The sequence below is a fragment of the Taudactylus pleione genome, unplaced genomic scaffold (assembly GCF_031769625.1).
Source record: "Taudactylus pleione unplaced genomic scaffold, aTauple2 ptg000113l, whole genome shotgun sequence".
Classification (NCBI taxonomy): Eukaryota; Metazoa; Chordata; class Amphibia; order Anura; family Myobatrachidae; genus Taudactylus; species Taudactylus pleione.
Window position 1 is genome coordinate 15,943,351 of NW_028284515.1, and position 14,150 is coordinate 15,957,500.

Below are 14,150 nucleotides of genomic sequence, written 5' to 3' on the forward strand. Positions count from 1 at the left end.
CCCAGGAATTTCATTTTTACCCCATGTGGGGTAATTTACCCCTGTACCCTGACCACTGCCCTATATCATCCACGTGTCACATTCATTTCTGCATCCCTGATCAGAGAAGCTTGAAAACCCCTCACCATCTATTTCTCCACTGCTGATTTACCTTCACCAGGGGAATTATAATGGCAAAGACTGGAACCAAATATCAGCTAATGGTGAGCCAGCCATCTGTATTTCTTAATGGGGTGAATGGGGAACTACAGAGATCCATGTATTACTCTGGCAAGCCACTTTTGTTTCCTATCTTTCTTGTCCATCTTGAGATGGCGACATACAGGCTTATCGTGGTGGCCAAATGGGATGAGCCTATTCTAGCTCAATTGCAGCCTGTTTGTGCTCAGGTGACCACTACATTACCCCCCTCCCCCCACCTTTGCTTCCAATAGAATCTGTGGATTGCAGCAACCCTTTATAGAAGTAACTCTAGTAATGAGTAATAAGCATAGGTGCACTAACAATAATCCCCCTCTGCTATGTAAATAGATGGATATAAAGAGGTGTGTGTGTATTAGGGGTGTGCACCGGCCACTTTTCGTGTTTTGGTTTTGGATCTGGATCTTTCTTCGTGTTTTGGATCTGGATTGGTTTTGCCAAAACCACCCTTCCGTGTTTTGGGTTCTGGGTTTTGTGTTTTGGATCTGTATTTTTTTGAAAAAAAGCATAAAAACAGCTAAAATCACAGAATTTGTAGGTTTTTCTGCTCCTATGCTATTATTAACCTCAATAACCTTAATTTCCACTCATTTCCAGTCTATTCTGAATACCTCAAACCTCACAATAGTGTTTTTATGTCCAAAAGGTTGCACCGAGGTAGCTGGATGACTATGCTAAGCGACACGAGTGGGCGGCACAAACACGTGACCCATCTAGGCGTGAAACTGCAGTGGCAGACAGGATGGCATTGAAAAACTAGGCCCCAAACTGTACATAATGCAAAGAAAAAAAAGAGGTGCAAGATGGAATTGTCCTTGGGCCCTCCCACCCACCCTTATGTTGTATAAACAGGACATGCACACTTTAACAAACCAATCATTTCAGCGCCAGGGTCTGCCACACAACTGTGGCTGAAATGATTGGTTCGTTTGGGCCCCCACAAAACAAGCTGGCAATTTATCTGTCCCTGCACAAACTGGCTCTACGGAGGCAAGATGTCATCCTCATCCTCCTCATCCACCGATTCCTCACCCTCTTCAGTGTGTACATCCTCATCCTCACAGAGTATTAATTCGTCCCTGCTGGAACCACAGGTCCCTCTGTACGTTCTGGAGGCTGGTCTCCCTGGAAGAGTTGATAATTCATTTTATGAACATCATCTTCTCCACATTTTGTGGAAGCAACCTCCTACGCCTTTCGCTGACAAGGTTCCCGGCTGCACTAAACACTCTTTCGGAGTACACACTGGAGGGGGGGCAACTCAGGTAAAATAGAGCCAGTTTGTACAGGGACCTCCAAATTGCTTCTTTTTCCTGCCAGTACAGGTACGGACTGTCTGACATGCCTACTTGGATGCTGTCACCGATGTAATCTTTTAACAGACAGACGCACGCTTGTCGCTGCTGCTTTGAGGATTCAAGTGCGGCTACAGCCCACACAATTCACAAAGACAGAAAAAAATAAAGAATATTTTTATTGTTTGTGGAGCACACTTTGAGGGTTACACCACCCTTTAACAGACAGACGCACGCTTGTCGCTGCTGCTTTGAGGATGCAAGTGCGGCTACATCGCACACAAGTCACAAACACATTAAAAAAATTGTTTTTTATTTTTTGGAGCACTTTGAGAGTTACACCACCCTTTAACAGACAGACGCACGCTTGTCGCTGCTGCTTTAAGGATGCAGGTGCGGCTACAGCCCACACATTTCACAAAGACCGAAAAAAAAAGAACAATATTTTAATTGTTTGTGTAGCACACTTTGAGGGTGTCACCACCCTTTAACAGACAGACGCACGCTTGTCGCTGCTGCTTTAAGGATGCAGGTGCGGCTACAGCCCACACAATTCACATAGACAGAAAAAAGAAGAAGAATATTTTTATTGTTTGTGTAGCACACTTTGAGGGTGTCACCACCCTTTAACAGACAGACGCACGCTTGTCGCTGCTGCTTTAAGGATGCAGGTGCGGCTACAGCCCACACAATTCACATAGACAGAAAAAAAAAGAACAATATTTTAATTGTTTGTGTAGCACACTTTGAGGGTGTCACCACACTTTAACAGACAGACGCACGCTTGTCGCTGCTGCTTTGAGGATGCAAGTGCGGCTACATCGCACACAAGTCACAAACACATTAAAAAAATAGTTTTTTATTTTTTGGAGCACTTTGAGAGTTGCACCACCCTTTAACAGACAGACGCACGCTTGTCGCTGCTGCTTTAAGGATGCAGGTGCGGCTACAGCCCACACAATTCACAAAGACAGAAAAAAGAACAATATTTTAATTGTTTGTGTAGCACACTTTGAGGGTGTCACCACCCTTTAACAGACAGACGCACGCTTGTCGCTGCTGCTTTGAGGATGCAGGTGGAATCTAGACGGGATTTGGAACCGAGGACACACTACCTCCATCAATTGTCTAAATCCCACTGCACTAACGTCGGATACCGGACGCACGTCTAACACCAACATAGCAGTCAAGGCCTCAGTTATACGTTTTGCTTCAGGATGACTGCTGTCGTACTTCATCCTCATCGCTAGGGACTGTTGGAGGGTCAATTGTTTAGTAAAAGTAGTGATGTTCCTACTTCCTCTCTGGGATGATGAACAACTCCCAGCAGCAGCAACAGCACTAGGAGGAAGTGGTTCTTGATCTTTCCCTATTTTATTTTTATCGGAGAAAGTTTGGTCCTCCATTTATGTTATATTGATATATATACGTGCGGCTAAAGCGCACACAAACACAGAAAATATTTTTTTATTTTTGCTGGAGAGTAGTGCACTTTGTGGGTTACACCACCCTTTAAGAAATGAGCCAGCCAGCTCTTTACTTATGGGACACAGGCGCACGCTTGGCGCTGCTCCTTTGTTGATGCACGTGCAGCCACAGTGCACACAAGTCACAAACACAGAAAATATATATTTTTTTGGTTTGGAGTGTACTTTGGGGGTTACAGAACCCTTTAACGGTCAAGCCTGCCGGCCCTTTACTTATGACACAGGCGCACGCTTGGCACTACTTTGTTGATGCACGTGCGGCTACTGCGCACACAATTCACAAACACAGAAAATATATTATTTTTTTAGCACTTGGGGGGAGCACCCCTGATGGACAGAGCACCCCCTGGACAACACTACAGCACCCCTTTAGGACTGGGACACTGCACAGGACTTTGGAGTGGACACAGCCCCTATGGAGAACTGACTGCACAACACAGTCCAGCCAGCCCCTATGGACTTTGAAGTAGTGGACACAGCCCCTATTAACAACAGCAGCACAGCACAACACAGCCAGCCCCTATGGACTTTGAAGTAGTGGACAACAGCAGCACTACACTACACTACACAGCCCTAACTCCCACCCTCCCTCTTCACTGTCCACAGCCGAGTGAGAAAATGGCGCCGACGCGGGTACCTTATATAGGATCCAAAACCCGCGAGACTCGGAAGGCGGGATGATGACGTTTTGCCTCGATTTCAGATCCGAGTCAGGCGGGAAAAGCCGAGCCTGATTCGGATCGGACTCGGATCGGGGGGGTTCGGATTTCAGAAATCCGAACCCGCTCACCCCTAGTGTGTATATATATATATATATATATATATATATATATATATATATATATATATATATATATATATATATATATATAATGTGTGTGTGTGTGTATGTGTGTATATATATATATATATATATATATATATATATATATATATATATATATATATATGTGTGTGTGTATAGTATCAAATTCAATACTGTCTCATTAACAGTCTTACAATTGTTGATTTCATAGCCATAAGTGAAATGATAAAACAATCAAACCTTCTATATAAATACAAGAACATTCAATTGAAACCATTACTAAAGTGTTCAGACACAGGTTAGTCACTAGTGGAGTCTCCTAACCCCAATCCCCCCCCCCCTTCCCCCCCCCCCAAAGTCAGAGACCTTGATATAGAAAATTCATATAAATAAAATGTAAATAAAAGCTAGGTTCTCTACTTCTAGCAGGAAATGTGTAGGGGTGTCAGCTCATAATATACCCCTACACATCTCCTGCTATAAATAGGAAATATGTTTTTTTATTTTCAATAAATCCTATATATTTTAGATTTAAAAAATACATTATATATATATATATATATATATATATATATAAATAAATAATCTATCTCTCTCTCTTCCACCTCTTTACATAGCAGTGGGGGATTATTAGTGCGCCTACGCTTATTGCTCATTACCAGAACTCCCATTAGACGACCCGGAAGAGTCGCCATTGCCAGGCAGAAAGACCATTCCTTTTCCCGCACCTGGTCTCACATTCCTTATTTATTTTACCTTTCCCCTCCTCCCCTCCCCATTTTCCCTAACATTACTCACCTCCCACAACTACAGGGAACACTGTTATTCATAGATCTATATTCCTATAGAAGTATATCTGTATTATATGGTCATTGGAGAACATTTTATATAATAAGGCAGCCAATTTAAGTAGGCATATATCCATAATCAAACTAAGCAATCAAGCTAATTGGACAAGTTCTGCATGACTGGATACATACCTGTAAAGGGACGCAAGCTTAATGATGCATCTGATGTACAGGACATGGACCTGACTTTCCTGAATACCACATTCCAATGTGTCTGTCACTCTGATACCTCTGCAATGCTGAAATGATGAATCTCCCAGTGTCACGTGTGCAGTAGCCTTCAAACAAGTGACAGACTTATGGCCCATACAATGGGACAATCAGACATCGTTGTCTGATCGTCCTCCATGTGCTGGATGTTCCATATCGATCATCCAGCAACATGCACCAACCCCTAAACAATGCGGGATCGTTGATCGCGGGTCCCTATAGCAAACAGGCTAACCTGGTCGATGTTGACTATCCGTGCCCGCGCATCGACCTTTGTTTGGTCATTTGAGGGGTTAAAAAAAAGAATGATCTAAATGATATCGTTTATATCGTTCCTTTAATCTAACCGTGTGTATGCACCTGTTCACTGGTCCCCCCTACAGTTTGTTTGAAGAAATTACAATCGTCAATTTCATAATGGTTGTTTTTGACTCCATGTTTTCATTACCAATTCATTAAAAACATTGATGGGGCTACAGGCGGACCTCTCAAACCTGACAGTAGGCCTCCAAACTTCAGCAGCACCAAGCTCCTTCCTGCTTAATTGTCAAATTTGCTTGTTATCGCTTGTAACACTTGAAAATGCCTGCTGACACGTTATTATGGATAGAGATCTTTCTTTGATTCAAATGTATTGTTTTAAAGTTATTTCTGAGATTAAGGGCAATGTCTGGTCCGTTGGAAGATTAGAGGGCTGCCTTGTGGGATCAGGTTGCTTATCATTGCCTAAAAACCTTATGCTAGCACATTCTGTACAGTTTGCACAGGGTTTCTTATGTCAGTTATTCAGCATAATCTCATACTGCTAAATTATCCTTTACTGTGCCAGATATTATATACTACAAACATACAATATACACTATTCACATAAGGTTTATAATATTATTATTTTTTTTTTTTTAACTTGTGTAAAACAGTGTTGCCCTTTTCTGAATTAAGAAACCTATTCCTCTGCATCTATTAATGGTCCATAATCTTCAATAGACTTCTGCCGCTAGTGGTTAAATGAAGAGTTTCTTTGTTTAGAAGATGTTGCATTGTTATTGGTCTAAAGGCGCGCATCCACTAGACGAGAAAAATGAACTATTACGATATCGTTATCGTTCAATCGCTCATTAATCGTGCAGAAAAATGTCAGCAACGACCAGCGATGCGCGTTCCCACTGGTCGTTGTCGGCATCGTTCATCGCCCGAACATGATGGTCAACCTGATGATATCACCAAGGAGGGTGCCTGCACTGAATGACATATTATTCAGTGTGAGCACTGCACCGTATAAAGAACGATAACAATATCGTTATTGTTCAGTCCTTCATTGTCGGCAAGTGGATACGCGTCCTAACAGTGATTCTAATACATTAATATATTAGTGATGGTTTTGGTGGCCCAGTCACACAGATGAGTTTACGAGGTCCTCTGAGGAAATGTATTTCTAACCGTTTTGGATCAGAAAATATATGTAGTTACTACCACCACAAGGGTTTAAGAAACGTAAGATAGTGTCGGTCCGCTGAGGGTTAAAACTCTGGTGAAATAGTATTGGAGTGGTGTGGTGGTTTTTTTAATTTTTTTTAAAGAAACTGTTGGGGCTGTGGCCCTGATCCAGCACGGAACACAGATACTAATACGCACTCAATCGGCCGATTGTTGTATTCTGCGTATGCAGTGCACGAGCCGGCCAGGATTGCGATCGCAGTGACTACACAGACCCAACACAGTGATTGACAGGGAGCACAGTGTATGGGTGGCGATGGGGGGTGGGTTGCTCAGGGAAACATAAGTGTGCCAGTGCGTTTGAATGCCATTGCAGGGGCGTGTATAAATTAGCCACTGCATTGCCATACGCAGCCTTAGGACTCCTAGCGTGCGATGAAATTAGCAATTTCTGAGTAAGGTCAGAGCTTGTGCCAGTGTGTGTGAGGCTGCGATGGTCCTCGATTGTACCAATGATTTCGCAGTCTTGCTAAACATTACGGATATGTGTCTGGTAAAGTGGGCGTCCCTGTGTAGTGCAGTGGCGGCATAGCGATCACAATGGATTAGCATACTATCGCAGTTGAACTGCCTGCGTAATCGCTATTGGATTCGCAGTTGCGCTCTGTAGTGAATCGGGCCCTGTGTTCTCTATCTGCTGGTGCTGTGTGGCATGTTATTCAAATGCTGTTTATTTATGATTATTTTAATTATCCCTCTTGTAGAAAAGGCCTCCGAAATACCGGAGAAGGTGATTCAGGACCGATTCCGTAGACTTGGCCGTTTCCCAGAAGCCTTCAGCTCTATCCATTACAAGGGGACTCGCACCTATAACCCACCCACTGATTTCTCAGGCCTTAGACGTGCGGTAGAACAGCAGCTGGAGAACAACACCACACGCTCATCTCGTCACCCTGGAGTCATCTACAAGGCTCTGAAGGTAACGTGACAACAGAGTTACGGTATGTTATGGATTACTGTCGTTTCCTGAAGAGTTGGTGGCAGATGCCTTGTAACTTGCTTGCTGTCAGGTTTAGGCCATGTGTTGGCATTCAGCTGTTCACTCTAACTGGCAGAATACCCTAGTCTATATCAAACATTTCTGCAACACTGTGGCTTAGTGGTTCTTGCTGAGGTCATGAGTTAAATTTCCTATCTGTGTGGAGTTTGTATGTCCTCCCTATATTTGTGTAGATTTTCTTGTGCACTTCAAAATCCATTCTGGTAGGTTAATTGTATTCTTACCCAATTAATGTGTGTGTGTGTGTGTGTGTGTGTGTGTGTGCGCGCTGGTGTGTTAGTGCATTTAGAATAAGCTGCAATAGGACAGCGACCGAAATGAATAACAAATATTCTCTGTAGAGCGCTGCGTAATTTGGTGGTCATGTAAAGATTTATAATGATCCTAATTTAGCATGTTAATGTTCCATGTCAACAATAGGCTATGTATTCACTATTTACTAGTCTGAGGTGAAGGGCCCCCACGCTTATGTGATGTCATGTGTGCAACATATACCAGAACCCGAAAACTATATTAAACATGAACTGTAGTGCACAATAAATAGTCCTTATGTCAGAAAACAGAAACAGATTTGTTCTTTCCACAAGCAAAGTAATCTGATATATTGCAGATCTATTCTGATAGGTCAGCATTGTCCTGTACCAGATGCTGGTGTTAGTTTTAGTGTAACTTTTCTTTTTTTTTTTTTTTTTTTTATCTACCTCTTTAACTTGACATTGTTACTTTTTATTGTGATTTTTAAATTACCATTTTTAATTGAAATTAAAACTGTGCATTTTAAGGGCGGCCATACACTAAAATATTTTTTGTACGATTTTGATCGATGGTAACGAGCGATCGTACACATCGTATGTTGTTTTGGTGTGCAGTCGTATAACTGGGTCGCCTCTCATACTGGAAAACCGTACGAGGGCGACCTATCTGACCACGATGTGACACACATCGTATCACTTTTGGCAGATGATCCGATGTCTGATTTACGAGGTGTATAAAAATCCCTAGCCGGCGTTGTGAAACAAAGCATCGGATGGTATGAAAATTCGTACACCTTGTGAACACATCGTATGTAAAATTTCAAGGGAAATCGTATAAGATATATTGTACGTCTTTTTATCGTACCGTGTATGGCCTGCTTAACTCTAGGGACAGAAGAACACTACACATGGCGCTATAGCTCTTCCTGCTACGCCCCTTATCACGGCACAGCAGGAAGCAATAACGCCGAGATGTATTAACATCCTGACTGCCGGAGTGGGGGAGAGAGAGAGAACTCCCCTGTCTGGTGATCCTTGTCAGTCCCAGAGCGCATTAGCCTATTGCTGATGAACTGCATCTTACCACACTGCAAATGTGGACCCTCACGGACGCACTCGATGCACGCAACACACACTGGCTGTTATCATGCTAATATGGGAAAAAATTATCAGCCACAAAAGTGCACTTATTGTTTTTTAATTACATCTGAATGAAATTGTTAGATGTTTGCAGATACCTTAGAGAAAAGGTATTTTCTGTACGTTATCTGCTTTCATACATGCTGAAGTTCAGTGTAATGATTAAATAGTGCTGGTTACAGCACGTGACACTTACCACCTCTACTTACTTCTCCCTCATGGAGCATTTTGTGGAAGGTTTACTTCAGCTTCTAAAGAGGAAAAGTAGGTGATACCCAGAGCAACCAATCAGGACTTTGCTATCATTTTCTAGAATTCCCTAGATAAATGAGACTGAATCTGATTGGTTGCTACAGTGAATACCACAACTTTTCGTTTTTAGAAGCTTTAATAAATCTACCCCTTATATCAACTAGTAATATTGTTCTGGCAGATAAAGGCGGCATGACTGCTATATTTGGTTTCAATTACTGTTTAGAATGTGGAATGTAAGTTATTATTTTATACAGCATTCCAAGAAAATGGGCTATTGGAACCTGTGTGTTTTTACATGTATATTCCCAGCCATTAACTATAAAGAAGGTTCTTGTAGTTGACTTGGTAACTGGAGTTGAAGATCTTTTGTCATCACAGCCTTTCTGTGTCCTGATGCTTCTGCTTGAATTAACTTTGGGACATGCAAAGGAGTCTTCCTCCCAAAGTATCCCCAACAGGCATGGGGCAAGATAGGACAATGTGCCAGTCTGCATCCCTAATGACACGTGTTGTGATGGAAAGCTAGACTGAATTTTCCAGGCCCTGCACATTCCTGAAGGAGTAGATTTATGCTGGATGGTCATGTGTAATGCATTTAGAAATGTTGTATGTAGGCTGTCGTTAGTGATGCACATATCCAATACGTTGCAGGTTATGCTGATACTTATGCAGTATATACTGGATCTCTTTGTTGGAATTTAAGTGAGCTTTGCTTATCTAGCTGTCAGCCTTATCTGAGAATATATCCTGGCATGTTAGGCTGGGTACAGGCTGTGATGTAACCATTAAAGGCTAACGCCACCTTGTACAGTACAATGTATATCTTACACCATAAGGAACAAGCTTTTCTTAGACCAATTCTCTGCATGATTGTATGTTATGGCTCTTCAATGTTTAACAGTGGTGTCAAACCATTATGGCTGCAGGGGAATACGGTATATGGACCACCACCCCTGTAAGTCGCCAGTACCAATAACTTCTCACACTGGGTGTTTCAGTCTCCAGTGATAATGTGGAAAATGAGTGGTCAAAAAGTTCTGTAGAATGTTCCTCAGCAGTTCATAGTATATACTGAATATACATCACTTATTCTGTGTGTACCGTGGATGTTATTTTGCTGTGGTGGAACCCTTGTTTCATATACAGAAAGCATTCTAAAACATAATATCCAGAATTAAACTCCTAATATCATAATATATCATGATGTAATCTATAGCTGCTATATTAATTTGTTTTTAGTCATGGATTATTATGATGTACTTGTGTCTAATCCCAACAGTAACACCCTGAAGCTTTTCTAGAATGCCATCTGTATAGCAATTATCAGTAACTAATGTACATCCCATTGCTGCTCATCAGGTTCTTGTGAAAGCTGCACACATAAGGGAGCAGCCAAATTGTACAGATCTAACGTAAGGTTCTTGGCCAGATTCCACCTAGCGGACACCTATCTATAGCTTGTCATCGTTCCCTTCTGTTTCATGTTCATCTATGTATTTTATGATCCCCTTCAATGTACAGCACTATGAAATATGTTGGTGCTTTATTAGTAAAGGACAATAATACAGGTTGAGTCTCCCATAGCCAAATATTCCGAAATATTTAATATTTTTAGCATGACTGAGATGGTGAAACCTTTACTTTTTGATGGTTTAATGTACACAAATTTTGTTTAAGGCACCAAATTATTAAAAATATAGTATAAAATAACCTTCAGGTAGTGTGTATATAAAACATAAATACATTATGTGTTTAGATTTGGGTCCCATTCCCAAGATATTTCATTATATTATGCAAATATTCCAAAATACAGAATATACAGATGTCCCAAGCATTTTGGATATGGGAGACTCAACCTGTAATAGTAGCAGTCCCGTGATTTCAATAGTTTCTCAGGTAAATTTTTGACTAACTTGGCCGGCACCATTTACAGGTGTGGCACCCTGAGGCAGTCGCTGGTTCTCAGAATCTAACAGGTGGTTCCCAGTGCAATGTACTGCATGTTTGACAATCATAGCACACCAGAACCAGGTGGTTCCAGCCCACAAGTTGTTCACCTCTGCACTTGTGACATGTACCTGAGTGGCTGTTCTTGTGTGGTGTTGAACACCGGTTACATGCAACTCCAAAATGGTAATCGATTGATTGCTATGGACAACTTTTTTTTTAATATAGAATTATGCACACTGGATGGGCCATAATAAAAGCTGCATTCGTAGCAGCTGCTGTGCTCAATAGATTAGTTTTGAGGCCCCCTAGACTACGCCCACCTTCCAGTGAACACCGTGCAGGCCAACTACCAAGTTACTACAATTCCAACCCATCACCTTGTACTGTACTGCACATTCGCATATATCACATCTCCCTTTACACAAAAAGACTAATATTTTGACGTAATAAAGCTATGGTGTTTATTGCAAACCAGTGGTTTGGGCCTATGTCATGTTAGCTGATATCATCACACAGCAAGCGTATGATTGGTCCTATCCTGTAAGTGGCAAAGTGTGGCTGTATGTAATAGTCACATGAGCTTAATGTATCATCTTGTCACATGATGCGCCACACTACGCTCTGCTCTCCGTGTGACTTTTTTTATTGTAACACATGTTAAGTTATCTTATTTTACATAGTAAGTGTCGTGTGTCATGGGGTTGGGTATAAAATCCCGGCTGCTGAATAGCCTGGTCATATTCCGACGCCGCAAGGCCAAACAAGCAAGATGCCGACAGGTGAGGTAAGTAGCCTAATACCCCCCCCCCCCCCTCCCTCAGCGGTGCTGAACCCTAACCTCTCCCCGGTGGTCCCTAACTCTCCGTGGCCTAACCCTCCCCGGGGGGTGCCTAATCCTAATCTCCCCCTAGGGTCCCTAAAACTATTTTTAGAAAGAAATATAGTGCCGTATCCAATTTCAAACCCTTTGGCTGAATGTGTCACTATTCGCCGCTATCGCGTATGCAATCCTATTATAAAAGAGACGATATGGCAGACATAAGGTAATAGTTTAGAACTGGATTATTGGGCAAAATCAAAGGGTTTGGTGTTTTTAAATTGTGTGAAATGGCTGTTATATGCATTTTTCTTTTAAGAGTGGGAAAATGATAGAAACCATGTCTGTTTGGGGCAAAATAAATGCAGTCAAATTAGGGTTACATAAAAATGGGTGAAAGTATATCTTGGTGTCATTTTAGGTTATTTTTAAAATAAGTTAAAAAATACACCTGCTGCAGCCGCCTGCAATTCCAAAAACAACCTGTCTCATCCATACAGTCCCCAAATTACCTACCACACTACTTAAAATCCATTTTACAACACTTTTTACATTTTGAACCCTAAAGTGACATGTAATTATTAGGGGGTATTAAGTTATTTAATAAAAATTTTTATATATATATATTTTTTTGCCTAATTAGTCATTAGGGGGGAATGTCAAGCAGACTGTTCTGAACAAAGTCCCCGCATTTTTTTAGCCCAAAATATGGGTTTTACACTTTTTTTTTTTTTTTTTTCTCTTCACTTGTTCTGAGATGATTAAAATGAATCTCCAGTTTTAGTTTCGCAAAATTCGCATGTGCTAAATCCCGTGGCTAATAGGATAGCAAAATAAGCATTTTTGGTGAAATGTTCGCACAAGTGTAAACTTTTTTTGCCAAACCGTGACTTTTCGCAGCTAATTGGATAAGGCCCATAATGTGTTGAATATCTTGCTTTTAGGTCTGCATATCAATTGTTTGTTTCATAGTCTCTCATGATTTTTTTTTTTTTTTGTATTTAACTTTTTGGTTAATATTTGTACAATTTTATTTTCACTGTTAGGGTTTTCTTTGTGAAAGGCCATTAAGTTGATTTGAGCAATCACCATTTTTATATTGGGTCTTTATTGTCAAAAAGTATAATTTTATGATCGTAAAATATATACTGGTCAGACCCTGTCCAAAGGGAAAGTACAGACCAAATTCCCTACCAGCCATGCCCATAAATTACATATGTGCGTTCTTGGACTATTAGTAGACACCTCAATGACTACAGAAAACATACACAAACATTGAGAGAACCTTTTAAACTCCACACAGATAGGGGCCGGTTTGGACTCAAACCCTTGACCCCACCTCCTTCAGCTAACCACTGTGCTGCAATGTTGTAGTATGTGCATAAAGCTGGAATACACCAGTAAGTGGCTCCTATATGACTGCAAGCCATAAATTATATTTGGAAGTTCCACATTATATAACTCTCCTATGTTTCCTTCCAGGCTCTGAGTGATCGCTTTAGTGGTGAGATACCGGATGACCAAATGACGCACAGCTGTTTCTTCCCCGACGAGTATTTCACCTGCTCCGCACTGTGTCTCAGCTGTGGGTAGGTGTCCCCTTATGCTGGATAATCAGAGAGAGTGTGGTGAGGTTTTGCGTATTCAGAATATTGATTCCTTCTTGGAGAGCAGATGCTAACTATAACCATATTCTGTTTAAACTATAATATATATATTATTATATATATAAGTATATATATATATATATATACTTCTTAGTAGGAAATCCACATTCAGTTACTAGGGGTATTGTGACTTGTTGACCTACCTGGAAAGTGCTGTGTGAGGTTATGGTAAGTTTTCTCCTTCATCTATTTTATCTCCTCCAAAGGAAGAAATACTGCACGATAGTTAAAGTATTTCCTATTGCCCGATGCTAAATTTATACACCGAATACGTACTGTGGGCTGATTTAGAGATGGATGGAATTGCAGAGCGGCATACAAGCGGCTGTGCAATTCTGCCCATCTAAAATGCTAATGCAGAAGAAGGTGCCTGTACAAGACTCCTCCTTGATGCATCTGCGATCCCAGCACGGTCACGATGGTTGCTCCTCTGGCCAGGCTGCGGTAGCTGAAGCTTACTGCAGCATGACCGGGTCCTGGCAGCTGCGAGTCAAAGAAAACTCTGTCCACCGATGTAGACCCTGATTTCCTCCCTCCCGGAAAATGGGGTGACACGCCTTCGTTGTTTTACGGAGCAGGGGCTAGCCATGCCCACGCCCTCCAAACGCTGCAGCATGTCAATCATGCTTGGGCGAGATTCCAGCACCCGTTCTGCACATGCGCAGACCACTCACCATCGGACATATGCGCTCACCATCGGGTTACCGTACATTACTGAATCCGGCCC

General features: G+C 41.7%; 1 protein-coding gene across 2 annotated transcripts in view; it reads left to right on the forward strand.

The window, feature by feature from the left end:
- ZFYVE1 (zinc finger FYVE-type containing 1) overlaps nt 1-14,150 on the forward strand; it is a 41,394-nt gene that overhangs the window by 15,678 nt on the left and 11,566 nt on the right. For both annotated transcript variants that reach the window (XM_088471276.1, XM_088471275.1), the window contains 2 exons: nt 7,045-7,259; nt 13,239-13,345. In XM_088471276.1, the coding sequence (XP_088327402.1) occupies nt 7,045-7,259; nt 13,239-13,345 (322 nt within the window). The remainder of the gene's footprint in view (nt 1-7,044; nt 7,260-13,238; nt 13,346-14,150) is intronic.